This window comes from Molothrus ater, chromosome 6 (genome assembly GCF_012460135.2).
Source record: "Molothrus ater isolate BHLD 08-10-18 breed brown headed cowbird chromosome 6, BPBGC_Mater_1.1, whole genome shotgun sequence".
NCBI lineage: Eukaryota > Metazoa > Chordata > Aves > Passeriformes > Icteridae > Molothrus > Molothrus ater.
In genome coordinates, this window is record NC_050483.2 from 25,811,615 (window position 1) to 25,839,140 (window position 27,526).

Here is a 27,526-nt window from a genome sequence, read left to right on the forward strand (position 1 = left end):
ACATCTCAGCTGTCCCTTGTTTTCAAAGCCATCCCTCAGCTCTTTCTCAAATGTACTCACTTCTCCCAAATGTGATGACTCTGATGTTTTAGTGTTGAACAGCAGAAATTTAAGAACTATTGACTATATTTTTTTTTCCTGTGCAGTGCCAGGTCCCAGTCCTGTACAGGCTGGTGCCCTTTTTGAACTCCATATCCACTGTGAGTAGTTCCACTCACTAGAACTGATAGCCTGGATTAAGCTAACCATATGTGTAAATCTTCCTAGAAGAGGGATTTTATTTTTGCTGCAACAGCAGGCCTGGTTTCCTTCATGAGTTTCTCCTCACCCTTAGCATAAAGACACTGTTATTGAGCAATAGGAAAAGAAGTTTGGTAGGAATGGACAACATTCATGTTTTCTAAAAGAATCCTTTTCTTATGTGCCACCTTTCAGTTGCGGACTATGTCTGGGGCTGAAAGCTAAGACACCCATATGATTTCATGATTCTATATATACACTCAGCTCCATGGACATCAATTACTTTCATTTTAAAAACAATTGCAATGTTACCAACTCTTGCAATTTTGTTGTAAATCCCACAAAATTTGATATCTTTCGAAAAGCCATAGCTCCCAGAACCTTATGACATTTCGACACAGCAACAAGCATGGATTTCTCTCTGGCACATGTATCAAAACAAAAGCTATCAGAGGTTAGACACTGACATTTTAAATTCACTTCCTGCAAGTTACTGATAGAGATTAAAAGTATGCCCTATGGGTGTTTTCATCAATTTGTGCCTGTTTCTGACCAGATAAACCTTAAGATCCTAGCCCTGCAAGCCCTTGTGCCTGCTCAGAATCCCACCTGGAATGCAAACAAACTTTTCCTGAAATTCCGGTGGTGCAGGTTCACAGAGTCACAAGCTGTGATGCTGGCAGTGTGCTGGCCATCATGGGGAAGACCATAGCCCATGTGGATCATTTGTCATTGTAAATCTCTGCCTGAACTTCAGCAAATTTTCATGGCCTGTATTTTTGGAAAGATCATCTCCAATTGCTATGAATAGTCTGGGTTTGAGTTAGTCACTGAAGACGGGACAGTCACCAAAGAAAGGGAGCAGGTCACCCACAGTAGGCAACAGGGAGCCAGAAAGATACTCCAAGGATGTGGGACAAATGCAGTAAATGGCAGGGCATGTTAAGGAAGAGGGAGCTAGCAGGACTTCCCCATGCTATGAAAGGCTGGTTTCCTTCCCCCCTTTAGGGCTGTGGTGTGATCAGTGCTGATATATGCAATGTCTTTGGGCTGAAAGACAGAGAGCTGCATCCTAAATGTATGCCCTCTGACAGCAATTCAGGCTTGTTGGCTTCTGAGATCTGCCTCCTCACCTCCTCTCATGTGGTTAGTAGCTGCCATGGTATAGTAGGGCAGCTGTCTCCCTTGCCACTTGGGAAGCAAAGGAATTAGCATAGTGGCTCCTGAACTCTTCCTTGGGGAACGGGTATTAGACAGCTCCAGGGCAAAACCCTCTTGCTGGCCTGACCTGTATTGTGTATTTGCTTCTAGGCCCTCACCTAATAGGAGCCAGCACACAAGTGTCCAAATTTTAGACTCCATGGGGTGTCTTGATGTGCCAATGGGCTGCCAGACTCCTGACAAAAACTTCGAAGAGCTGAGGGGAGAAGAAATTCCAGGACTTCCTCATAGTTGGGAACGTATGCAGTGGGGCCCTGCCATGCCATTGTGTAGTTGTGGGCTCCTGTGGTCATCCAGGAATACCCAACTCAGCTGCTTATGGGTGTGCCTTTGCCAGCAGCCTCCACACCACCTCTGTGAACATCGTAGCCCTGGTAAAAGATCCACACACCAGATGTGAAGTGTCAGCTGTCCCACACTATGGGGGCACAAGGTGAGATTCTCTGTCCCTTCTCCCACCCCAGGGCAGCAGTGTGACAGGGTCTCACGGAACCCTTTCCCAGGAGGCTCCTGTTGTGGCACAGGCAGGATGTGGTGACCAGCCAGGAATGGCCAGGCAGGTGTGTGGGGCAGTCAGGTCACTGTGACACCCCCTGTGACAGAAACACCCCAGGCATGGTGTGCCGAGCCCACTCTGAAGGGGAAGGAAGCACACCAAATTTGTCAATGATTTTGTTCGAAAGGAATAACTACAGTCAGAGGGTTGGCAGACAGTGCAGTTGAATTGCAGACACACTAACTCACACCAACAATTAAACCCGTTTGAGAGACCAAGATGGGTTACATGACATCTGCTGTTGTCCTACCTCTTGTATTATGTATGGGCCAATTTTCCAGATTTCTGGTGTCGTTGTTCAAGGGATGTTCCGTATTTGCTTAGCTGTTGTTGGCAAGCGTAGTTTGGTTATTTTTGGGAACTACCATATTAAGTTTGGATGTTAAGCTAACCCGTGTTCCATTTCTGCCGGAGACACTACAGTAACAGGTTCAACCAGGAAAAGATGGACAGGGTGACAAGGTGACAGGGCACGGTGGAGGCGAAGGGGCGCAGCCATGGGTCCTGAGGGGCGGCGGGCACGGTAGGACGGGCCTCGAACGTGCCTTTGACCCCGGGTCTCGCTTGGCCCTTGCGTGGGAGACGCGCCCTCGGATCCCCATTAGAACGCGACTGAGCTCGACCAGCGCCGGCGGCCTCTCTGGGCACGGCCCAACACAGGCTCCCCCGACAGAGCCCGGGCACGTCCACAGAGCCCAGGCACGTCCACAGAGCCCAAGCACGTCCACAGAGCCGCGATCCCTCCGCCAGTGCCGCCCGTCTTCCTCCGCCGCCCCGGGGACGCGGTTTGGCCCGCGCGGGCCGCCGTACCGCGGCCGGGGCCGGGGCCGGGGCCGGGGCGGGCGAACGGGCGGCGCGCCCCTGCGCTGGCGGGCTCGGCGGGCGAGTCCCGGCCTGGCCCCGGCGCCTGGCCCGCACCTGGCACTGCGGAGGCGCCCCCTCGCTGCCGCCCCCTCCCTGCCGCCACCGCCCAGGGGACGGCCCCCGCCCCGCCCGCGGGGGCGGCCCGCGCCGCGGCCCCTCCTCGGGGCAGGCCGGCTGCATGGGCAGGCGCTGCGGGGCACCGCGGGCGCCGGGATCGCCGTTCCTGGGCGCCAGGTAGGAGACGTTCTACGCGGCGGGGCGCGCTGGGGCGGCGGGAGGAGGCGCGGCCCCTCACCCGCAGTGCTGCCGCCGCAGGGAGGAGGCTGCCGGCTGTGCTGGCTTGGACGTTTCTCTCTTCGCGCTTCTGTCTCCCCTTCTCTCTGTCTCTCTTTTTCTTCCCCCCGCCCCCATTTTGCACAGAAGCCGGGAGGATAATTCACTGCAGGCTCTGACTGCATCCCTCTTTCCTCCGGCCACCACCGGCTACTTCGGGAAAGGTGAAGGTGTTGGCCGGGGGTCTGTAATCCTTGGCAGCAGCTATAGTGCCTCCTTGGTTCACTTTATAAATAGGGGTGGGGGGACGTGGAAACATCGAATGCCTTTATTATCTGATATCACACACTATGTAATCGTGTGGACTTAAAGCAGAGATAGATTTGTGAGAGTTAAAAACTCCCCCGTGTGTATTCTCGAGGTTTTTCTGCGAATCGCTGTTTAATAGTCAAGTACAGCATTGTGCTTTCCAGGCTGTGAAGCATAAGGTGGAATGGACATGTAAGGAGCTAAAGCAAGGGGGGGGAATATTTGTCTTTGTCATAAGATGATATTGAAGTGCAAAATCTAAATTTTGGATTTGGGAATTGGTGTAGGTGTGTTAATTGATACTAAATAGATGATAATTTGTGTGGAAACCTCTGAAAATAGTAATGCTGCCTCCATCTCTGTAAGCGCTTGCATTCGTATTTCTTGCAAAGAATGAGGCTAGAATTCAATTTACTGTGAATATCATATTGCCTCACGGTGCATCTTTCAGTTTAGATTGCTGTTGATTTGGTCCTCTGGAATCTGCAAAAGGAAAGTCTGCCAGCCTCTGTGAATAGCTTTGCAGTGTAACAGGAGTGGAGTTCCCGAGCAGAATTGCCGAGAGATATGTGAATGCGTGGGAACCAAGCTGAGCACATCGGTGTTTCTGCCTCAAACCTGGGCTCATTCCCCAGGCACAGCCTGTGTGTGGGGTGAACACCTCCGTGGCACCTGGAGATGATGTCAGTCGAAGGGTCTACGATAACGAGTCGGATCAAAAATCTCCTTCGCTCCCCTTCCATTAAGCTGAGGAGAAGCAAGCCTGGGAACAAGCGAGAAGATATAGGCAGCAAGGTGAGTGCTGTGTGGTGCAGCAGTGTGCTTTAACTTTGTTGTATGACTTTCCATCTGTACTGGTGATGCTGCTTTGGGAGACTTGGTATAGCTGTAGAGTGATGCAGAAGAACTAACTGATCTGTGACTGGTCTGTCTTTTAGTTGGGATCCTTGCTCTGCTGCAGATCCTTCCTAAAGCTTGTGCCCCTCTTTTGAAGTATTCTTTTTGCTTGTGTGATATAAACCCAGTCTGTATCAGAAAGCTTTTGGGATTTCCCACACGGTGGTGTGTGGAGTTATTACAGATGACTGACAGGAGGAATGCAGTGCTGCCTCTTCCTCCATGTTACCAGCTGCTAATCTGCATTACTGGGAGCTGAAGATACAGAAACACCTCTTGTGTGTAGCAATTGCTCTCACCCTGCTAAGGAGAGTTCTGTGAGCATGTGGGGAAGGGAAGGATGATATGAAAGATGTGAAACATGTCTTGGAGGTATCTGTTCAGATAGCATCTGTGTTCTACAGATTGGGATTTGCTTTCCTCTGTGTGCCTCAGACCTCCTTTCCTTGGGGTTATCTTCTGTTGGGTATAATTGGTTCTTAAAATCCATCATTCTTCTTGGTGTTTTGGAGAATTCCTGACAGGCACTCACTGACTGGGAATTGACTGGTGTCATGAGGAGAGGATGACTTAAGCCTGGTTTCAGCGAGTGCAAGAGCTGGGTGGCATTGCCTTGTGCTGACAGCAGGTACCTCTGAGTCAGGGCACCTTGTTCTGTCCCTACCACTGATTCACCTGTGACCCTGGGCAAATCACTCAGCCTTTGTGTAGCTCTCTGTCTCCATAAATAGAAAACTTAATCCCTCCCCTTTTGTGAAGACTTGCTAATAAATAAGAAATGCTTGTAATACATGTCTGAAAAGTGTATTCATTGGTCTCAAAACAGTAATGTTTCAAAATTTCTCTCTTGAAGCGAAGAGCGTACCTAAAATTTCAGGGGAAATAAATGACACTGTACCTAAAAATGGTCTTTTCTCAGCATGACATCCTGTTCTCAGAACTCTGGTTCAGGTCAGAGTTTCCCTTAGATGGCTCTTTAATATCAAGGAACACAGTATTCTTCTCTTGCCAAGCAAGAGAAAAACCTGCCTGGCTTCCTCAAAGTTGTCTAGGGGAAAGTCCTTGGTGCTTGTGCTTGACCTCAGTGTGTGCATGTGCATGTATGTACATTTCATGCAGCCTGTGGACTGCTGGTGAAATGTGCTTTGTTAGTGTTTGTTGGTCTGTATTCTGCAGTGACTTCTCCTGGAAGAGACAAAAGCCACTTGTGCTCTCACATATGGTGGGCATTTGATTTTGGCTCTGTGGTCTGCACACTTCTTTTCAGGGCTGGGACCTGCTGCTATATACCCTGGGTATTCTGTGGTACATGTTTCATTTTGCTTTCCTTACATGTGCCTTTTGGGAGAGCTCCATTTTATCCTTCATGCTCTCTCCCAGTGTGCAGCCAGGGCTGTCTGAACCCCTGGGGAGGGATATCATGGATTCATTCTGCATGATCAAATTTGGGTTTCAGGGCTGGATTTTGTCAATCTTATTAGTGAGAGCCGTTAATCAGTGAGGTGCAAAGGAACTGATGGGGAGTTTGCTGGTAGAATGGGTTTGGCTGGCAGAATCAGTTTGGCATTATGAGGAGTTAGGTGCAGGTGTTGGTTTCCTGAAGTGATCTGCTCTGAATTAGCTCAGATGAGTTAGGGTCTGCCATCGGTGGGCCAGCTGGAGGAGCCAAGGTGAAAGGGAGTGTGCCCTTTATCAAAGATCTTACAGGTGTTGGGTATCTGTGGAGACACTCCCTCTGCTACATGTGTGCTCCTCTGCTTTCCAAGGTGAGAAGCAGTTCTGTTTTTCTAAAATAACAGAAACAGCTTTCAGTCTGCTATTTGGTGTGTGTAAAAACCCCTGGGACTAACGGTGACCATCATACACATCATTCCTGAAGGATCTTTTCTGACCTGCAGGAAGGAGTCTTTGAGGCATCTTTGTCTCTTGGACTTTATGAGAAATAACTGCTCCAAGAGCTGTATGAAACTGGTCAGGTGGAAGCATGGAAGGGCCAGTGAAGTTGGTAATCACAGCTGGACGCTGCTTGGTTACATAGGATGGAGCTGGATGGACTGTTGCCCTAAATTAAAGCCTGAAAGATGATATTGTGCTTTGCATATGCAGATGTAGGTGAAGACCCAGCCCTCAACAGCCCTTTGAGTGCCTCAACGTTTTATTGCAACCACGTGCTCGATTTAAGGTGGACAAGCACCCTCGGTGGCGCTACTTAAACTTCCATGAACTGTGGTGGTTTGAGTTTTTTCCCCTCCAGTGGGAAGTGTCCCAGCTCTTTCCTAAAGAACCCTTTGGGTGTGGGAGGCTTGCCAAGCTGTCTCAGTGGTTAGGGCCAGACCCCTCGGGCAGTTTGTCATGCTGAAGAGAAGGCCTGTGAAATTGCCTCCTTTCAGTGAAGCAGCCGTGTACTGCTGGGCTGGCCGTGGGCAGTCTGTGGGAGGCTGGCTCTGCAGAGACCTGTTTGTGCATTGCTGTGGAAGGGGGAGTGTGGGTAAGGAGAGATATTTTGCATGATGGCTGTGCAGGACATGCAGTGTGTTACTTGGGATCTGTACAAGAGAGAACTTGTTTTGTGACTTTGACTAGGACTAATTTCTTGCTGTAATTAATGCATGGTTTTACTGTAGAGCTCCAGGAGATCTCTACAGAAGTAAAACTAGGGAGCCAATAGATGATCATGGACTTTTAAAAAAAGGAAAAGGGAGGGATGAATGGGAGCTCTAAGTAAAGCTTGTTGACAAATGGGATATAGTGTTTGGTTTTGTCACTGCTTTTTGAAAACAGCTTTTGTTTAGTGGGAGACCTGATTTTTGTTGCTGCCTGACTAGCTTTTGTGGTTAGACTTCTCCTTTTTTTGTGTGTGTCTTCTTTTCATGTTCATGGCTTGAATCCACTTTTGCTGTGCTCTCCAGATCTCAAATTTTCGTGTTGAACCGATATAGACCTAGAGTACTGTGACTTAAGTCTAAGTCTTGTTGACTGTTGGGATTTGTAATGTATTGGTGTGGCGGTTGGAAGCTAAAATTTCCTCAGATAAGTTGATTGGCCTGCATTCAATTTCTAGAGGATTACTAGCCCTGCCAGAAATTCAGCCGTGCATCTGGTCACCGTGCTTGTGATTCCAGTAGAGACACGGGGTTAAAAGCTGGGCGCTAAGTGCCTTTGAATCAGCCTGCAGAGCAGCACCATCAGGACAGAGGGAAAGCTCAGGCCTGACCCATCTCCCGTTGTTAAAATGTCCTAGTTGCTGTAGTACCCTGTTCACAGAAGTAATGTACCTAAGCAAGTACAGTTCCTGCAGGGGTTGTTTGTATTGTTGAGCTCTACACTCGTAAATATGAACCTCTTTTTAACTGATGTAGCAGTGCCATGTAGCAGTGCCTGTTTCAGGGGGGATGGTGTGTGCAGGTATCCTTAGTCAAATCAGACTGTGAATGTCAATGTAGAAACAAATTGCTACAAAACCTGCTACAGGCTTTCCCTGAAACAGGAAGCCAGTGAATCAAAGAAACACATTTGGAATTTGCTGCTGTTTTCTTTGATCTCTGCTGTTTTTTCTAAGCCAGAAATATTTCAAGTTGTCTGTTTAAAAGAGTGCTTTGACTAAAACCTGAATTCCTCAGCAGGAAGTCATCCAGCAGAGAGCTGTTGTGTTGTGGTCTCTCCCCTCTCCAAGTGGCATGCAAACATGTGCAGCTGGAGTGCCTGTTCCTGCCCCATGATGCTGAGTTGGACTGGGTGGCTCTGCAAAAACTTACTGAGAGCTTTAGTTCTGAAAATGAGCCCTGACTAAGTTGCTCCTAGTGGGACAGGGTTTCCTGTCCTCCTTTGGTGAGGCATGGTCTGTTCTTACTGCCAGCTAGTAGAAACAAGTACTTCTATGTACTTCTGTGTCCTGCCAGTGAGCTTGCACGGATTTAAGAGGAAAGCAAATCCATGGAAGCTTCAGACCCCTCATGTCTTATCATTCCCAACAGAGTTCTCCAGCTTCTTAATCCCCTGACATCTCAGCAGGGACCACAGGCTGTCCTGGACACAGGAGATTGTAGTCATGTTTCTGGCTTGACTGTAGCTTCCTGCCTTCAGCACACAGTCCTTTTTGTTTGAAAATATTGTGGCTTCCAGCATGAATTGTGTCAGACCACTGCTGGTGGTCTGGATCAGCTGAGAATTGCTGAACCTGAACTGTAACAGAACCAGAAACCAGACAAGTTTAGTTCACTGATATAAATGCACCAAAAATCATCACCTCTTATTAAATCACTTCAGGTGCAGCTAAGGCTTGCTGCAGAGTGTGATTCTTTTAAGTCTTTGGGAACTTGGTCCTGCAGCAGCAGAACCTGCTGGGTTCCCAGGGAGCTGGATGCAGGGCTGAGAAGCCTGACTGTGAGGGTGAGGCAGGGAGCAGCCTGTCTGCTTTTCTTTTGGCAGGATTTGGAAGGGTCTTTTACAAAATGATGGCGCTTTTGAGGAGCTAGTCAGTGCAGTATTGCCCCATTCATGCTTTTCATTCCACTGCAGTCTGAGCAGTGCTCAGCCCATCTCTGGGACCAGTGCAGCCAGGGGCACAGCTGAGGGAGTGCCTGTAACCTTGATCTGGATGTCTGCTACTGTGCCTGTTCTGCTTCAGCATCCATGAATATTGCTTGACCCCAGGTGTAGCTGGGGATCTCTCTCACAGCTCTGCACTGCTCAGTCTAAATGCAGCCAATTGCTTCAACAGTTTAGGGCCTGCTGTTCAGACATAGAAGGGGTTTCATGTCTGTCTCTGGTCAGGCTTAAAGCACAGGACAAAGGCTGGTTGGGTTCTCCATAGCCAGACCTGCATTTCAGTTGCATGTTTATGTATCTGTAGATAGAGTCTGTGGAACAGGTGAGAGTGTCATAGCTCAGGGGTTGAATGCTTCCCTGCTTGGTTCCCTGCTCTGGTCCTCCCTATTCTACCCTTGGATATGTGGTGCTCAGGGTGCCTCTTTGTTTGTGAATAGTTTAACACACAGCATTTTCTTGTTCCAGTCTTCAATCTGTGAATGAGATGCCTTGTCCTGAAACTACAGGGTGATCTGGCTAGCTCCCATGGTATAAACATGAGTGTCAAATGTGACTTACAGAGCATATCAAAGCCAGAGTTTTTCTGCTGGTGAACTACAGTGCCAGTTGACTTTGGGTCTTGAAGTATAATGGATAAAAAAGAATTCAGCATATTTGGTCTTGTAGCCTGCAGTTGTATGCATAAAACACTGTGATACTTTTTGCCAGTCTTGAAGCAAGATTGCTGGCAAGATCCATTCTTCTAGCCACCCCTAAGTCACATGCTGTCTTGACTGTGAAAGACAGCAGGAAAACGTCTCCATGGCAGGAGGAGCATGATGAGGTGCTGGGGTGAAGTCAGCATGAATAACACAAACCAGGTCATCTGCCTCAGAGGTTTTAATAGTTCTTGCTTCCTGTGGATGGTCATAGACTGCTTACCTGTATAACCTTTCAGAGCTGCTGTGGTCCTGCCTTGAATGTTGTTCTTCACCTCCTTCAGATGAGCTGGGCCCTCTGAGAGGGCACACGGGACTTGGCTAACCTGACTGGGGAGGCTCATAGGCAGGTTTCACACTGCTGTCCCTGCTGTGCTGGGTGAGCTGTGCACAGAATCCCCCCTTTTGTCCATGGGCTGTGAAGCGTGTAGTGTAGTGTTTGCCAAAGACCTGGCTGGGATAGTAAGATGGCAGAGATCAGGGCTGGTCAGAGATGTTGCAGGTGGTACATTTGCTGCTTGCTAGTCAGAGCTGTTGTTCACTGTGGTGCTGAGGGGGCTGGTGGAGAAAGGCATCCTCAGACACAGTGGAAAGAGACCTCCTTCAGAGTGTACCATCTGTTCCACTAGCTGCATGCTTAGCTCTCCCTGTGGTGTATCACCTCATGTGTTTCAGAAGGGACAGAGCAATTAAAGTTGATTGGGAGTCAGACCAGGCTGGGCCAATATTTGATTTTCCATCATCAGTGTTCTGTAAGCACCTGTGAAATGACTTGTATATTATTTTACTGTCCTCTGTGTCTAGTGGAAAGTAACTACAGTGCACCACCTCCATTTTTGACTGAGAAAGTGGTGGTCAGCATTTTGATGGCCTGGAATATTGAAGTAGATATTTGGTTTCCTGTTGATCAGGTCCTGGGGAGAAGTTGCTTGATAAGCCTTGGTACAATTTTCTTTGTAAGTGAAAGCAAACAACATATACTAGCTACTCTTTGGCTTTTTTCAAAGGTTTTGATGTTCGGTGCCAGGAATGGTGCTTACATGGCACTCAAACAGGGCTTAGCCCTGACATTAGTGCTGAGTGATCCCAGCTAAGGACTGAATAATTAACTATCACCAAGCCCAGTTTCAGTTACTTCAGGCTTGTGTTTGTGCCTCACAGACCTGCCTCTGCATAGCTGGAAGTTTCTGAGGGCTCTGGTATGTGCACAGCAGGGTTGCAGCATGCTTGCTGCTCTGGTTCCCAGCTCCAGATGTGGGCTGGTCCCTGTGCCCAAAACCCTGCAGGCTCTGCTGAGGTTGTACCCACCAAAGGGTGGCTACTGCAATTTGGAAAACCCTCCTACTATTTCCCTTCACCACAGGGCTGCTTATCCTTGCCCTGAGCATGTTTGTGTGTTGTGCAAGGAAAATGCAACTGAGGCCTGCAGCTGTTGTAATCAGCTGTGCTGTGTGATCTGTATTCAAAATTATCAATGCAAATGTGACTCGTTGCTAGTATTTGTATGACCATAGACTGCAGGAGCATCCCATCTCTCAACCTTGCTTTGATGAGCACTGGACAGATGGGATAAAGTAAACCCAGACCAGAGGAGCTTCAGGTTTAAAAAACTAAAGGGATGGAAGGAATGGAACATGCTTTTTCTATACAGATGTGGTTCCGAACTCCCACAGGAAGTCTGAGGCAGACCTAGAAACTGAGTCTTGATCCTCTAAGGCCAAGTCCTAGCCTTAGTGACAAAGCCCAACCTCTTGGAGATTACCAGGGATGTTTCTCATCTCTCCCATGTGAGGGGGACTTGTGTGCATTTAAGATTATTTGCTTAAAAGTCCACAAACTGTGCTGTTGTAGATGCTGACTTGGTCCTATTGTCACTAACAATTTTAGTAGCTCTGGTGATGATGACTTTCCAACAAGCTCAAGCAGATTAAACACCATAAGAATTAGAGCTGTGGAAACCCCAGTAAGCCTTGTAAATTTGCTAGTGTCCCAGGAGACCAGTACTGTTGTTAGTTACTGTGAGGAAACTGATTGAAAATAGTACTGTAGAGGACTATGAACTACTGGTGTATTCAGAGTTTCCAAGTCAATAGCAATAAAAGTCAGACCTGCTTGTTCTCCCAAATACAGTATTAAAATTCACAGTTGGTCAAGATAGCTAATGTGATATAACATCTAATATGAGATTTCTTACCCAATGAAATTTTAACAATGCCATTGCTTCCTTACAGTGATGCTTTTTAAATTTCTTTATCTTCCTGACACTTTGCACAATTAGTCTGAAATTTCCCCCATCGTGGACTTGAGAGACACTTTTCTCAGGAAAAAGGTAGATTATCTGAGGTTGTGTCATAGTAGAGAGTCATAACATTAAACAAATGTCTTGAGAGCAGGTAGATCAAGGAGTTTCTGAAAGGAGAAAACAACTAAAAGGCAGTGCCCATGGATTCAAGGATATAGAGTTGTAAAGCTTTCTGCTCCTGTTTTTTCTCCCAAGTAGGCACTGTGAAAAGCAGTGCTGCCTCTGCAGAAACCCTTCCCTATTGACAGACAGGCCCAGCACGGGGCAGCTGTTTGAAGTGCCAGTATTGAAATGTTAGCTGCCTCTCCTGTGCTCAGAGTGGTAGCCTTTGAGGTCTCCCAAGGGCTTTGGAACTGGCTGCTCACCTTTGAGTAGCACATAAGGGGCTGCTTGCCTTTGAAGTCTTGTTTGTACTAGGGATGCTTTCATTTACAAAAAAAAAAAGCACCATTGCTCAGGCCAGTCTTTGTACCAAAGGAGCCTGAGCTTGTTGCACAGTCCCTAATGCAATCTAGATGCTGGAGATGCTGCTGAAACATAGAATAAGACTGAGGGTGAAAGAAGTGTCTGCAAGACCTCCCTACTTATTTGGTGGCAGGTCTTGGTGTTCAGAAGCTCGCTGTGCTCTGTGCTTTGGCCACAGCCATGGTGTGACTGGAACCATGAGGGGATTGGGATGGATTCAGAGGTATCTTGAGAGGGCATGAGTGTCAGGGTGTACTTGGTTAAGCACTTGCCTGTGCTAGAAAGAATTAGCAAGCTGAGATCCAAAACCAAGCTGTCTTTATGGTAACACAGTATCAAAAGAGTCTGTTATGTTTCATCAATACTAGTCTTTTCTTCAAGAGTTTCGTGTGGGCTAAGACTGATGTTTTTCATGCTCTTAACCAGTGTTTCTTTGCTGCTGAATTATATAAAGGTAGAGTGAACCTTGAAATAGAGCTCTGTAATTTTCTTTTAAAATGAAGTTAAAGTTTTTGGGTTCTGTGCTCTGCTCTTCAGACTGTCTTTGAGCCTCTTCTTTCCCTCAGTGTAAAACAGACAGGGATACTTTTCCACTTTGTGCAAAGTGTCCCAGCGTCCAGGGCTTTAAAACAGCTGCATAACTCCTTGTGTTTGGCTTTCTCCCAGTGTTGAACTAGATATAATGGTTCTGAGCACAGTTGTTTCAAACCTGCTTTGGGGGTGTCATCCTTCTTGAGCAGCTGGGTCCAAAAGCATTGCTGACTGTAAACTGGAACTGACAAATTTGGGATCTGCTTTTTTTGCTTAAGCCCATCTTGTCCCAACTCATCTAGTTTTCTTGGACTGAATCATGGCCAGATAGGCTTTAGATATGGTTCTGTGTACCTTTCCAAACTATGAGGGCTGGCTGGAGAGTGTTTGCCCAGTGTGTGCCCCAAACTCTGCTATGGGAGTGGTGGTTGAGTGCAATGGATACAAGATGACAGAAAGTGCTCTTAATGAAATGCATGAAAAAATATTTCTGAGTCTGTGGTAGGCCTCAATGAACGTAGCTGTTTCTAGAAGCCTGAGCAGCTTTTGAGGCTGGAATTGGGATTCTACTGTCCTCTGCACCAGGAAGATAATCTTCCTCCCTGATAATCTGTGGTTTGTGCTGCCTGTCTCTGCAGGCTTGCCGAGCTAAGCTGTTGAGATGTATTAACACGCAATCAGCAGCGTGAATAACTGGTGCTGGGGGAGGATGAGGGTGAGGTGCTCTGGGTGAGAGGCAGCTTCCTTCAGCTTCCTTGCCACTGCCTGCTTTGGCTGTAACTTCTGAGAGAACAGGTCTCCTGCATCACTGTTGTGGTGAGTGGGTTATGGACACTTGCTTTGTGAAGTTCTCAGCCCATTTTGTGTAGCAAGCTGCAAATAAGCTTTTTTATGTCTGAGACCTGAAAAAAATACTTTTCTGATGGAGCCATCAATGGAAAAATGAGTGTGGTGCTGGGGGAGAAGGTGCAGTGCCTGGACTATCTCTGCTGTGCGTCGAAGCTGCTCCAGGCCCTTGGAATGAACATCTCTGCCCAGGAGAGTCAGTGTGTAAACACAGCTGTTCATAAAATGGCCAGGGGGCTGATTAATGAATTTCTACACGGCCTGCTGGAGCTGGGGTGAGAGCCAGTGGGCCATGCAGCACCCAGGCCACAATTGCATGGCCTGGTCTGCCTGCTGGCTGGCAGTTTCATGGCTTCTGCCCTGGCTTCTTCCAGGTGCTGCAGCCTCCTGTGGCTGTGGACATGCTGTGGTGTGCTTGGGAAGGGGCACTCTGACCCTGCCTATGGCTCTGTGGGTATCTGGTGCCTGGGGAGGGCCCTGCACTGCCAGGGGCCTCTGGCCCTTGGTAAGCCTACAAAGCTTAGTTTAAACATATGTTTGGGAAAAGGAGACAGCCAAGCTCTCAGTCTATAATATAATAACCCTCTATAATATGCTCAGAGTCTGTGTTGTTTCAGACAGTGCCTGAACCTTCATGGTATAACTCTGGTGACCAAAGTTCTAGGCTGACCATCAAGGCTGGGAAAGGCCACCAGGTTGCTGTGTGTAGTAACATTGCCCTCCATGGTAGGGGATATGGTGCACTGGGCAGCTTCTGGCTTTGCATTTCTGCCAGGGAAACTGAATTGTCTCATTCGTTTGGAAAAATCTGCCTCTTTGGTGAAAGAGAAGTGTTTTACAGGGCACCTGGGGACCTCTGAGGTTACCAGGGGTTGAGAAATACTGCTTGCTGTGGACATTCATGTGATGTTTCCCTGGGAAGAGTGCTTGTTGCAATAAGGCATTTAGTTTTGCTGTCAGTATTTTCCAGAGGTTTAAAACAATTGGGAACACTCATCACCTACTGCCTAAAGGTTTGTTGGCAAGCAAAATAATCTCTTTCTTTCTGCTCCTAGTTTTTTCTGGCACTTAGGGCCTGTTGTACTGGGAAGAGCAACCCGGCCCTCCTTAGCCGGCAGCCCTGGCTGAGGAGAGGAGGAGGCTGTGCAGAGTACTATAACTGTCCAGACAGAGATGGGTTGGTATTCCTGCCCTGGATTGTGGGGAGGGGAGTTGGGGGCCTGAAACATACTTGTGTAGCATTTGGGATTAGTTGAGTTGAGGAGCTCTCATACAGAAGAGATGGCAGAACTATAAATCATCAGTGATCTCTGTAGCTGCAGAAGCAGTTAGGACAGAAAGAAGGGCTTGGAAACAAAATCCATCATAGAATGTCAAAGTGGGTGGTTTCCCTTGCTGGGGAGAGGGTCTTGTCTCTGGACAGCAAAGGGAATGCTGCCTATGCATTGCAGCCATCTCTCTGGTAGAAGAATTTACTTCCAGGTCTGCTGCCTGTGTTTTGTCCCATGTCCTGCTCTCCCACTCTCTACTGCAATTTCATTTGGATGCTTTTCTCAGATCCCCAGAAAGGAAAGTACTGTAAAGAGCTGCCAAGCAGGGTTTTGCCTTGTAGAGTGTACTGAAATGCTGAGGCCTGGTTGGATGATGGTATGATTGTGTTTCTATTTTTCTGTGTGTGTGTGTTTAATACGAAGACCATACTCTGTTCTGGTTCAGTGTACGTTACTTTTCTTAGTGTGCCTGTTAGTACTGTAACTTACAGCCTGATCTTTTCCCCTGCTTATAAAGTGACAGTGGTATTATGTTGCAGCTGTAATGTACACAGTCTTACACAACTCTTTGTAGTGTTTCTAGAGTTGTGATGACCTTGAAAGGTTTAAAAGAAAACTGAATGCAAACTCTGGCACCATTCCTGTGGGTGCTTCAGCATGTGCTTAACTTTGTGTGGTGAGGTAGTATGAGTGTGAGTGGTTCGTTTTACCCAATGGATGTAAAGTTAAGTGTCTCTGTGGCTGATTGCAAGATCAGAGTCTCTGTGGGATGATTCATTTAATGCACGTAACTGTATCTGTGTGCATGCCTTATATGTATATCATGCAGTTGTCTTCATCATGTTTTGACCAGCTCAGCTGCACTTTGTCCAATAATCCATATTTCCTGAATGTGTTGCTTACCAGTCCTGTGAAACATGGAATAGAGACTGTTTCTCTTTCCCTGTTTCACATCCTCCAAATAAGCAGTTGACCAGAGAAATTCCATTTTTATTTCCCCCCTGAAATTGGTTTCCCTTTTTCTCCCCATCTAGAAGCTCTCTGACAGAGTGACAGAGCCTCCTCTGATCTAAGCAAGATGCTAACCTGGCATGTTCAGGAAGGGCAGTTCCATCCCTAAAGTTACAAACAGGTTTATGCAGGATAAAGCTAGGTTATTTATACCCCAGGAGAAGAGACGCCTGTCTTTCCAGAGGCCTGAGATGGTGGTCATTAACTTTTCCACTTCCCATAACCAAAAGTGCTGTGCCTTTTTAGATACTTGTGAAGTGTTGATTATGCTTTTCTCCTCTTTAAAGCTTAGTTCCATTGGGTTCAGGCAAAAGAAAGGCAAGCTTTTTTTAAGAACATGTAAATCACATATCTGTCCCCCCTGTCCACCCTCCCAGTATTTAGCTATTGCAGAGAAAAATGTGATGAAATGTGATTGTTTTTACGTGTGTTGGGAAGACTGACAGAGCTGTATTTGAAGCCTGTGAGAGGGGCAGTCTGGTGAAAGGCATGGTAATTATCATCTCTTGCTTTTTTTGCAGGTGGGCTGCTGTTTGCAGCTTGGCTCACCTGAGGTCATGTCGAAGCCTAGGCTCAGCACTGGCATCAGTCACCTATTAGCTTTCTAGCAAGTGTCTTCCTTGTCTAAGTGTCACTGAGACCCCTGCAACCAGTGCTGAGGTAACAACCTTCAGGTGTTGGGCCAGGGCTCCTGCCCCTTGTCATTCTTGTTTCTTTTCAGTGTGTGAGCTTATGGGTACTGGATTCAAGTCAGATTCATCAAAATATAGTAGCACTGCTGGCATTTTCAGTAGAGGGTTTACAAATAGAGCTGTGCACATCTAACTATCTTCTGTTTGTCCACTCTTAAGTTTACAAAATGCAAGTGGATACTGGCAGATGCTCTGTGTATTGCATGTCTGCCCTTATGCTGGCCCACACCCATGTCACCTCCATGTGGTGTCTTGGCAGTCAGACACTGTATCTTGATGTGACAAGAGCTGGCTGTTAACTTACAGCTATTAATCTGTTGGGGCTACAGTGGAGGTCTGTCAGTGCTGTGCAGGTGGCAGCTGGCTTATTTAGCTTCTGGGTGGATAACATCTAATTTTTTTTTCCTATCATGGTTTGTATTTCTGCAGTTGTAGAGCCTGTTCTGGTTACAGTGGATCAGCAGTTAACAGAGTTTATGGGACATTGTTTCCAATTGCTGTGGTCTAAACATATGTACACCAGCATTGAGTTACTTCTGCCTGGAAATAAGCCACAGAGCTATATTTAAAATATGTTTGAACTGGTGCAATAATGTTGTTGGTATAAATAGAAGAAAGTGGTAGACCCAGGGCTTCCCTTCCTTACAGCTGATTCAAGAAGACTTTCCAGATACTCTATCTCCAGTGGAAAAGGCTGTGGAAGGTGGCTGAAAGCAACAACAAAATGCCATATGGCATGCCTTCAGGGAAGAGCATAAGTGCTTGGGTCTGGAGCATTGGCTTCCTGCTTGAAAATTGCTCGGCTCTTTTCTCTTGTGTTGAAACATCAACATCTGTCAGAAATCCCAGGATTCAGTTTCAACAACCTGGTGGCCCAACACCACAGAGTTTGGTCTGTGACAATCGTAGTTTTTTCTGACTCCAGAACTGTTGCTGAGTTTGCTTGAACTGTCGGACTTTTTCCTCTCAAACTGTTAGACAGGTACTGTGGGTACTTGTGGAGCTACCTTGATCATCATGATGTCACACGTGGTAGGGAGCAGTATTTTGGAGTGGCATCATGTGGGGTTTCGTGGGTGCATCGGGGTGCTGCTATCATCTTTTGAACCATGGAGACTATGCATAGGACTTCTCCCAGGCAGCGCTTGTGAACATAACTCTTGCAATTTAAAAGTAGCTTTCTGGTTCTTTGTTGAGATTGTTTAGTGCAAGTATTTGCTCAGTCAGCTTGGCTGCTGTGGCAGATTGTGCCAGTTTTTGTGGTCCTTTCTGTCACTAATAGATTTGTATCTCACCTAAAGGAAATGTAGGAAATGACCTCTGTAGAAATAGCAGAAAGTACTGATAAGCACTGAGCAGCCAGTTTTAGTCTTTGCTTGTGGATGATATTAATTCCATCATTGAATTCTAAATACTTCTTTTGTCTTTGGCTAATTTTTAAGCAGAGACAGTAACACAGTATTGTCTCCTAAGTGCTCTATTGAAGATATCAACCTGCAGACACGTTTGCAGGTCTTTCCTTAAACAGACTGATGTACTTAGAAGAGAGACAAGACAGTGTACGTGTGGAAATGTTTTTGGGTTTCAGTGCTCCAACAAACAATTCTACAGTCATTTCTTTCTGCGTTTTTGTTTAAGAATGCAAATCATCAGCTGCATTCATTCAGCTCTGGCAGGCCATCAGCTCTGTTTCATCCAACACCTCTTCTCTGGTCGGTGATGGGAATTGCAGCCTGGATTCATGCAGGAGCCAGTTCTGGTGCAGGGGTGACAGCAAATCTTGTATCTAGCAGTTGCCCACTACCTCTCTGCCAGTGTACCACAGCAGGGAGTGGACACAAGCTGCATAGAAGCTTTACAGCTCTCTTTTTACTGGAGAAAAATACAGTTTGACCAGGGTTAGCATGGTGGTCCAGCATAAATGTCAGTCAATAGGGATGTTCTCTCTTGTGCTGCTTTGCTCTTCAAGTGTTTGCCTGGTTATTATCTCCCTTGTTTAAACTGCAGAAATGTACTTAGTTCAGGTATTTCTGAACTACATGTGCCACTCAAAGTTATTTCTTATCCAGACAGACTCTGCTAAATGCTTCTAAGTAGGTGAATGTGTCTAAAGCTATTTACCAGGAAATTAGGAGGGTTGCCCCCCTCCTAATTACGGAAGACTGGAGTTCCATAATCTCTACTTTTGCTTTCTACTTTTTACAACAGCAATTTTTGCTAAGAACTAAGAATGTAAAAGCAGCAGTGCTTTGTCAAGTGTTGGAGCAACAAGAGTTGGTTGTGCCCTGGATCTAGGGCTTTCTGAATTTCTAAACAAGAGCAGTAAAGAAATGGTGTTTGTTGCAAAGGTTTGCTTTCTTGAAATGTGACAGAAACCACATGGTAACAAAACCAAGAGTTTTTAAAGTATGTGGATGAAAATTGTTTCCTCTGAGTATGGTGTTACTTCCTCAGTTCTCACATTTGGTAATTCTACTAGTTATCCATGTTCCTGAACCTAAATGCAAGTTAGAGGAGACTTCTTTTCCTGAGCTACTCCCTCTTTTAGGGTTTTAAGGGACTTAGATGGCTTTTTTTTTTTCTGTTAAGTCACTTTAACAGCTACTCAAATATATCATCTTATCTTGGACTACTGTACCCCTCCTTTACAGACTTTGGTTCCTTCAGGAAAATAAACTGAAAAGGTCCTTGGGGAAAATCACAGGAAGAAGTGACTTAGGGGCAGAGTAAGTGAAGACTGAAAGCAAGTTGAATGAATGACTTAATGAGTTTGTTTAGGATTGCTTTGTAGTTACCTTTATAACCTTTTGTCTCTCTGTGGTTTATTTAGTTGTGATTTCGTCTGTGTGTGTGCACGCAAAAGTGTGGGGATCAATGGTGTTTCTTGCTGCTGTCTTAGAGGAAGAGCATTCAGGTCTTTGGGATGCTGGGTCTATGTCATAAAACTTGTAAGAAAATTGAACTATTTGGAAAAGAGTAAATTGAATTCTGCATCTGCTGTGACTGTTGGATGATGATTGCTTCTCCTGAAGCACCACTTTGCATCTTTGCAGCAGAAGGATGGCTCAGTGGTGTGTACCTGGGTGAGCACATATGAGTTTGCTGGAGTTGTCTGTGCTGGTGACTGAGCAGCATGGGCACGTGACAGGGACACCAGGGATACCATGTTACAGGTGAAGGGCTTCCCTCTGTACTGGAACAGGAGGGGAAGTGGCAGCAGGGTTGTTGAGGAGATGGTGGAAGTCAGTGCTTGTGCTGTTCTCTTCAGTTTGCTTTCTCAGTCTTTGGCCCATGTTCCTCTGTATCAATTCCCCTGAGGGATGTGGTCTCCTTTCTGGCTGACAGGACAAATCTCTTGGGTGCTCAATATGCATGTTGATGGACAGATGTGAAGAGCTTCTTAATTCCAGGACTCACAAAGGGCAAGATGCTGATAAAGTCTATTCTGTAAGAAGCTTATTCTTTGGGGCAGAGGGCAGGGAAGAGTGCAGGAAGGGATTGCCTAGTGCTAGGCAGTGAGTCTTGGCAGGGGGCAGGCAGGAAGCTTAGATGTCTCCTCCTGTACATACTGGTTGGCTTGAGCAAAAGAGAGAATTCTCTTATGCTTTCTTTTGATTAATTTTTAAGCTTTCTTTAAAAATACTGTCCTTGGCCTCAAGCAGGAGAGAAGTACAGGAGTGGTGCAGCATGATCTATGCAATAGATAGCTGCTGAAATTTGTGAGGGAGTAAGATTATTCCCAGTTCTGTTGCTGATTTGTTGCATGTTTAAGACATTTAACCTCAGTGTTTGTGTGGTATTGCCACCTAGTCCTCTTACTTGGTTGTAGATTGCCAGCTGTGTGAGAGTACATGTTGCTGCCTGCTGTGAGTACAGGAGGGCTTTGTGTTTGTTCGGACTTCTTGAAAGTACTGTAAAACTAATAATAAATAGTTCAGACAATGTTTAGGGAGAGATGGAATACTAATCTCTTCACCTCCTGCCTCTTTCCATAGGGATGTTGTCTGTATGATAAATGCTTTGCTCTTACTCTGTCCTTCCTGTTGTATTTATTCCCATCTTAGCATCTTTTAAATTGTTGATATGTAATTTTTTAACATAATTTAAATCAGCTTACAACAAAACCATTTTCTCATTCCCTGAGGATGCAAGTATGTGCTTTCCCCCATAACATCACTGAAATCTTAGGGAGATGCATGCATGGGAGGACAAGGTGTCTTATCCTGGAGCGGTTCAGGAGTTACAGGCGAGATCCTTCAGGTGACAGGAGAGGTGAGCTCTGAGATACCTGCTCTGTGGAGGGAATCTGGGCATGAAAAGGTGGGGCTTTTACATACAGAGTCTCTTTAAGACACTACTTACAGTCTCTTTAAGACTTCCTACAGTTATGCTCTTCTCTAGAAGGCATAGTTGCTTTTATGACAATGTGAGGTGAGTAAGGTAGGGATGAGATATGGCAGTTGAAGACTTTTAGGGCAGAATGGCTGTGTAAATCACTGGTGAAGGATGAAAATTAATTGATTTGGCATGGGGTCATGGGTGAATAAAGAAATTACAAACAAATTATGTGTGTTGCCTCAGGCAGGCTGATCAAAAGGCTTTTCTTCATGCTGTGTAGCTCTGTGTTTCTACTCTTGGACTCAAGACGAACCACTATGTTCCGCCCCCAAGCCTTGTCAAACAGTTCACAGATCCGTTTATACCAAAAATAAGCCCCAGAGAAGAAATTAAGGGGAAGGAGATTGTAACATGATGCTTTTCTTGAAGTGCTGAGTTGTGGCTTTCCTTCTGTGGCTCCCCTCAGCAGGGTTGACTGTGGGGAAGATGTTCTGCTCCCTCTCTTTCTTCCCTGTGTCCAAGTTTAGCTTGAATGTATGTGTTGTTTATAGAGTTCAGCAGGAGGTGATTTAGGAGGGAGTCCTTGCCATGGTGGTATCAGTGTTAGCTGTGTTATGGCCCCTGTGTTTGCTTCAGAGTCAAGAATTATGCGGTGCTGCCACGGTTTCCTTGGAGCGTGTGCCCGAGAAGCTGTGGACTTTAACTGTTGCCTGTTTGCATTTAGGAGCAGGCTCAGCTTAGGGCTGGGACCAAGAGGAGGGCCTTCAACATAGCCACAGAGGGAGCAACCTTGCCAGCCTGTGGCCCACATTCCTATTTGGCTCTTTTTCTTGTCTCTTGCTTTTTGTGAGTGCTAAAGCCTGGGCAAAACAGAGGGGAAGGAGCCTTTCCTATCTGGGAAGTGATGATTAATGATGATGAACAGTGACCCTTATGCTGAGAGAACCGTTTGTTCCTGCTTGATTTCAAACCCTTATATGAGTAACTGAAACTCTGCCCAAGGGAGCTGTATTGGTTTGGTTTTTTTTTTTTTTTTTTTTTTTTTTTTTTTTGCTACTTCTTCTCACTGAAGCACTTTCCTTGCCTATATTCCGGGCCCCGTGCCAGAAAGTCAGAAGTTGCTTCCACTGATCTCCAGTGTTGCAAGTTTGCATTTGTACCTAAAACTTGTATAGGTAGTTCTTGATGCAGGGGAAGGTGAATTGGCTTCATCTTCTACTACAAAGAAAAAAAAAATCACTGGACAAATTGCATATATAGGAGGGCAAAAGCATACCCTATGTAAAGTCTGGTGTCTTGTCTGCTCTCTTTCCTTATGAAAAAGTAATGCACATTTGCAAAGTGGAAAAATCTGGTTCTTGTGAAGGAGTGATCCTGCAGAATTCCAGGTCCCAAGAGCTCAAGGAAGGGTTTCTTTGAAGCCTGCCCACACAAAGGTGTCTCTGTTGTGTTCAATGGGGCTTAACTGCCTGTGGAGCTGGTCCGATTGACTCCATGTGCAGATGCTTAGTCTGGAACAAATCAGGATTGACTCTTTATGTACCAGGAATACCTGTAGCCTGTTTGATGTCACTTTTTCTTTTTGCATTCATTTCATGCATTCATTGTACAGTCTTCACAAACTTTGCTTATACCAACAAAAAAGAATTTCCCATATCAAAGTCACAATAGCATCATGACAACACTGACAATGGTGGACAATTTACACACACTTTTCCCTGTCCCTTCACCACACTTGTATCTCTGAAGCTCAGATTTTCTGAAAGTTTGGCCAATTTCATGCAAGTCTGAGCTGGTGTTGCTTTTAGAGTGAGAATCATGACTGAATGGTAGAAGGAGGAGAAACTGCTGCTTGTCTTGCCTTTGGCTGGAGTTGGTAAGGTTACATGGACCTCTCCTCATCCCTGCAATATTTAGGAAGAAATTGAACTTAGTGTGGGAGTGAGGAAGAGAAAATTAGTGGTCCAGGCTGTTGTTAAATGAAGAAACAGAAGATCATTGAATGATGGCTAGGTTGTGCTGTAGAAGCTGGTAGGAAATTAATCCTCTACATGTCCTCTTTGCAGCCTGCAGGAACACTTGCAGGTGTGTTCTTCTGTTCTAAGTTCTCTCACTATGGTTGCTGGTAGAGGTGCTTTTAATAGCCTCCCACCCACTCCCTGGAGCTGTGCAATGGTATTTATGGCCTGCCTGGGACTGCCTTTCTTCAGGTGCGTGAAGAAGAAGGCAGAGTGCAGATTCAGCACGTAGGCCCCGACAGCTGGGGCTGATGGGTCAGGAATGCAGCCCTGACAGCTGGAATTGGACTGAAGGCGGCCAGCACAGTGAGGAGGCCAGGAGGGGAGAGCAGGCAAGAGAGGCTCTGTGGAGAGATGGACAAATGCACGCACACTGTGGAAAGACAGCCTGTGGAGACCCTGGGTTGCCTGTGTTCCGTTTCTCCCACCTTCATCCCTGATTTGCTCTGTTTGTCTAAATGTCTGGATAATTTTTAATAAATGTGTGCACACCCCAGTTGCAACCCCTGTGCAACACACCTGGCAGAGGCATTAGAGCTGAGACTCAGCACTTCCATTGGAATACCCCCATCCCACCTCTGCTATTATGCAGGTTTACTAATGTAATGTTATGCTCCCCATAACTCAGTGATTCAAAACCTTTTAGCAAGTCAGTTTCTGCTCTTGCCACTCTTGTGCCAAGGAGTGCCATTCATAACTTGTGTTGTGGGAGATTGTTCCCTGATGATCTTAAAGTGGTTATCTTGAAATCAAATTGCATCAAATTGGCAATCGCTTGTGTCATACTATGATGGTCTGGTCAGGTGTTTTTCTGTTTTGTTTTGCTTTGTGGGTTTTTTTCCTCTTTCACTTTATTTTTTTAATTGGTTAATTGTGAGGGCCTGCTTATAGCTATCAATCCTTTTTCCCCATGAATACTGCCTTTAAACTGGATATTGGCTGGAAACACCTTAAATATCAGAGCATATCTGATATCAGAACATATCTGTGTAGTGGATTGCATGAAACCAGTTTCAGGGTCTTGCAGTAGTTCCTGGAGGGTCAATTGGGCAGTTGGTGTAGGTGGGCAATGGTGGCTGTGAGCAAGGCTTAGGAAGCTTACAGTGAGAGAAATGGAGACTGCTGTGTCAGCCGGAGACCTCCTGAATGAGTCGTGTGTTGGAGCTTGGCTTGCTACTGTTGCCTTTTGCAGGTGGAATATTTTCAGTCTTCAGGCTTGTCAAGACATTACTCTTTCCTAGCACTGGTCGCTGCAGGAAGAAAGACCGGCTGGAGAAGTGGGAGAGGATAGAAAAACCTCTTAAAAAATATAAAATACTTACATGTAAAAGAAATTTAGAAGTGCATATTCTGTATATATATATTCATATACAAAAGCAGGGGATCACACTGGGTAGGTGAGGGGCAGAAACCAGCTATGGAGCTGAGTAGTTTTGTTGTTTGTGTGCTTTTGTAAGTCAAAGATCTCCTGCAGTTAATTTTATCCACCCATCTTCAGCCCTTCCCCTGCCAGACCAACAATAAAAACCCTAACTCCCCCCCCCTCCAAAAAAAAAAAATCAGGCAGGGGAACCTGGTCCAAAGCCAGACCTTTGCATGTTAAGCTGAAGTGCAAAATGAATATTTCACAGCTGTGTTATAAAGCCCTGAAATGAAGGCTTTGCAGTGGAAATGCTGACAGCCCCTTAAGTAGAACAGTATGCTGTAATTAGTGCTCTGTGTTTTATGTGCCAAACGAAGCTCAGCAGAACTAAATGTAAAACTTCAAGCCTTTGTTTTTCTGCAGCAGTAAGAGGCCATCAGACAGTGTGTTCAGACGATGGATTAGTGCCTACAACGTGTGCACTGCTCCCTGGAGGTTGGACGTGCTTTTTTGCGGTGGGGCTTGGGGGCAGCAGCAGGGATGTACAAACAGGGCCAGCTGTGAGATTTGGCGCTCTGTATCGAATTTCACTTATGTAAGATAGACAGCTTTCTTAAATGCTGACACTGACAATGTACAGCTACATTTTCACGTATTGGATGCCAGAGTGCATTGATACGACTTTGCTGTGTAGCAGCATGGAAAACACGTCGGAGTGCATGCAGAGGTGCTGAAAACTCTGGGAGCAGAATGTAGAGAGACAGACGTGCAAACCACGGTGCTGCTGTGAAACTCAGGCCTGATGTTGGAGCTCCCTGTGTCAGTGTATTGAACCAAAGAGCGTTGGGGTCTCAAGACTGGGGTCTCAGGTTGATCAGTAAAGGTTTTTTTTTCTTTTCTTTTTTTTTTTTTTTTAAAGACAAAAGCCCAGATGATTATGTAACCACTTCCCTCCCTTCCCCCACCCCCCAAGATTGTTACTTAGTTACAACTGATTAAGTGCTAGGGAAGGCTTTTCGAAGTAGCCCTCGTGGGTCATGTATCTCCGGGATTTCTGTGTCCTTTGCTTTTTCAGGAGCCCGTGGCTTTGCACATGCATTATTAATATGCCTATTTTCAATCAGGAGGGGGATGAGGGCAGGCACATTGTGCAGTGGATGGTAGATGAACTCTGATGGATGTTGTCTTGTCATGCTGACTCGATGCCGCCACTTAATTAAATGGGTTCAAATGTTAAATGTGTTATACATAGGCCCATGGGAAGGCTTTTAAAATAGAAATTGTCTGCTTGTGGACATTTACTAAAGTAGCCATTCTGGAGTGGATTGGAATAGCTGTGCTGCAAGAACTCTGTCTGAGGACGCTCTTGATCATAAATGCTCACAACGGCATGGAGAGAAAGGGGCGCATTGAAATCAAACTATTAATTCACGAATAGGATTTCCCATTCCATAGGGCAGCAGACAGGACAGAATGGGGGATACGTTTCCAAATGCAAAGCAGCAGCAGGTCTTACCTGTGACTTTGTTGAGCAGAGTGACCTCTTTGTTGTTCTCTGTAAATGATCTTAGATCTCAGAAAGGCAGATTGAGAGTAAGGGAGAAAAATGGAAACCAAAACAAAGCAGTATTATCCTGCTCTGTAAACGCTTGCTGTGGCCATGCCTGGAAAGCTGCATGTGGTCTTGGTGTTTGCCCTTTGTCTCAGGAAGAATGTAGGGAACATAGAAGGGGCTTCACAGAAGAGCTGATAAAGAAAATGAAATGGCTTTCAGAAGAGCCATAAAGTGACTTCAAGAAGACTCTTGTACTTGGAACACAGATGACTTGAGGTGATAGTATAGCTCCTTACAAAATCATGAACCACCTAAAGCTGGTGGATAGGGACTGACTGTTCACTGTCTATTCCCATACAAAGATTGAGGCATGTCAAATAAAACTATTAGAAGTGAGGTTTAAAACAAATAATGACAGATGGTTCATCTTGCAATATACCAGACTGGTGGAATTCCTTGCCAAAAGATGTGGTGAATGCTAAGCTTTTATAGACAAAGTGGATAAGCTCATGGTGAAGAACTCTACTGAAATAAGTTAAAAATGGAGAATATCTATTTTGAGACTGGAAGACTGACAGGATGTGAGAAAGAATCAAATTTGTTTTCCTTGATCTTAACCTTTATCCATACATTTCTTTATACTATTCTTTCTGACCTTTCTCCTTTGCTTTTGGCTGCAAATGGAAAAAGAAACCAGGGCTAGATATTGGTCTCTGATCCAAGGTGGCTGATCTCCTGAAGTCTGGAACAGACATATCTGCTTGCTGGACATGGTTTTCTCAGGCTGTAGCCTCCTGCCTAATGCTGTAGGTGTTGGAGTGTGTGGGCAGCCCTGTACAGTAACATCAGTTTTCTCCACTTGGTTGTTATTTTGAGCACTGGAGTGTAGCACAGATCCTTTCAAATACTTTGCTTTTTTTGTTTCCATGCTTAAATAAATTGTGCTTGTAGTGAACAATGAGAATTTGGGCCCAAAAGAGAATGAAGATAGCATAAGAAGGCAGGAAGTGAGATAATCAAGTCAGAAAACTCTAATTTCTTTAGCATATGAGTGTGAGGATGAGGAGCTCAAATACTGTTGAACTCCTAACTTAGTCTTTTGCTGGCCTGGGGAGAATGGTGGTGTGAGTGGCAGCAGGCTATTATTCACCCTGCAGTCAAAACTCTTTGAGGGATGCCTGGTGGCCTAATGCCTAAAGATGGCTTTATCTTGAAAATGTCTCTTTCTCTCTTTTAAGATGAAGGCAGACCTCAGAAATGTGCTGTTGTGCAAACAGGCACAGATACAGGAGCTCCTACCCAGGGGTTCAGTAGTGAAAGAGTGTAGCTGTAGGCAGAGTGCCTGCAGGTCAGGCAGGACTGACAGTGTGACAAACTGTCCCTTTTGGCACCCGTTCTGGTGGAAGTCATTGCTGTGCTGGGTGTGTTTACTACTGCTTTCTAACAGAGTCCTGGCTGGATGTGCAGGCCACAGGGCTCCTGTACTCCCCTGTGGCTTTGCAAGTGTAGATGGTCCCAAAGGAATGCA

The 27,526-nt window shown here is 45.9% G+C and overlaps 1 protein-coding gene across 4 annotated transcripts in view; it reads left to right on the forward strand.

The window, feature by feature from the left end:
* The first annotated feature begins 2,923 nt into the window (after positions 1-2,923).
* MAPKBP1 (mitogen-activated protein kinase binding protein 1) overlaps positions 2,924-27,526 on the forward strand; it is a 101,865-nt gene continuing 77,262 nt past the window's right edge. The window contains exons 1-2 of one of the 4 annotated variants that reach the window (XM_036383284.2): positions 2,924-3,115; positions 3,915-4,258. In XM_036383284.2, coding sequence (XP_036239177.1) covers positions 4,142-4,258 — 117 coding nt within the window. In that variant the 5' untranslated portion in view covers positions 2,924-3,115; positions 3,915-4,141. The remainder of the gene's footprint in view (positions 3,116-3,914; positions 4,259-27,526) is intronic. The other 3 variants (XM_036383283.2, XM_036383280.2, XM_036383281.2) reach the window with 3 other exon arrangements.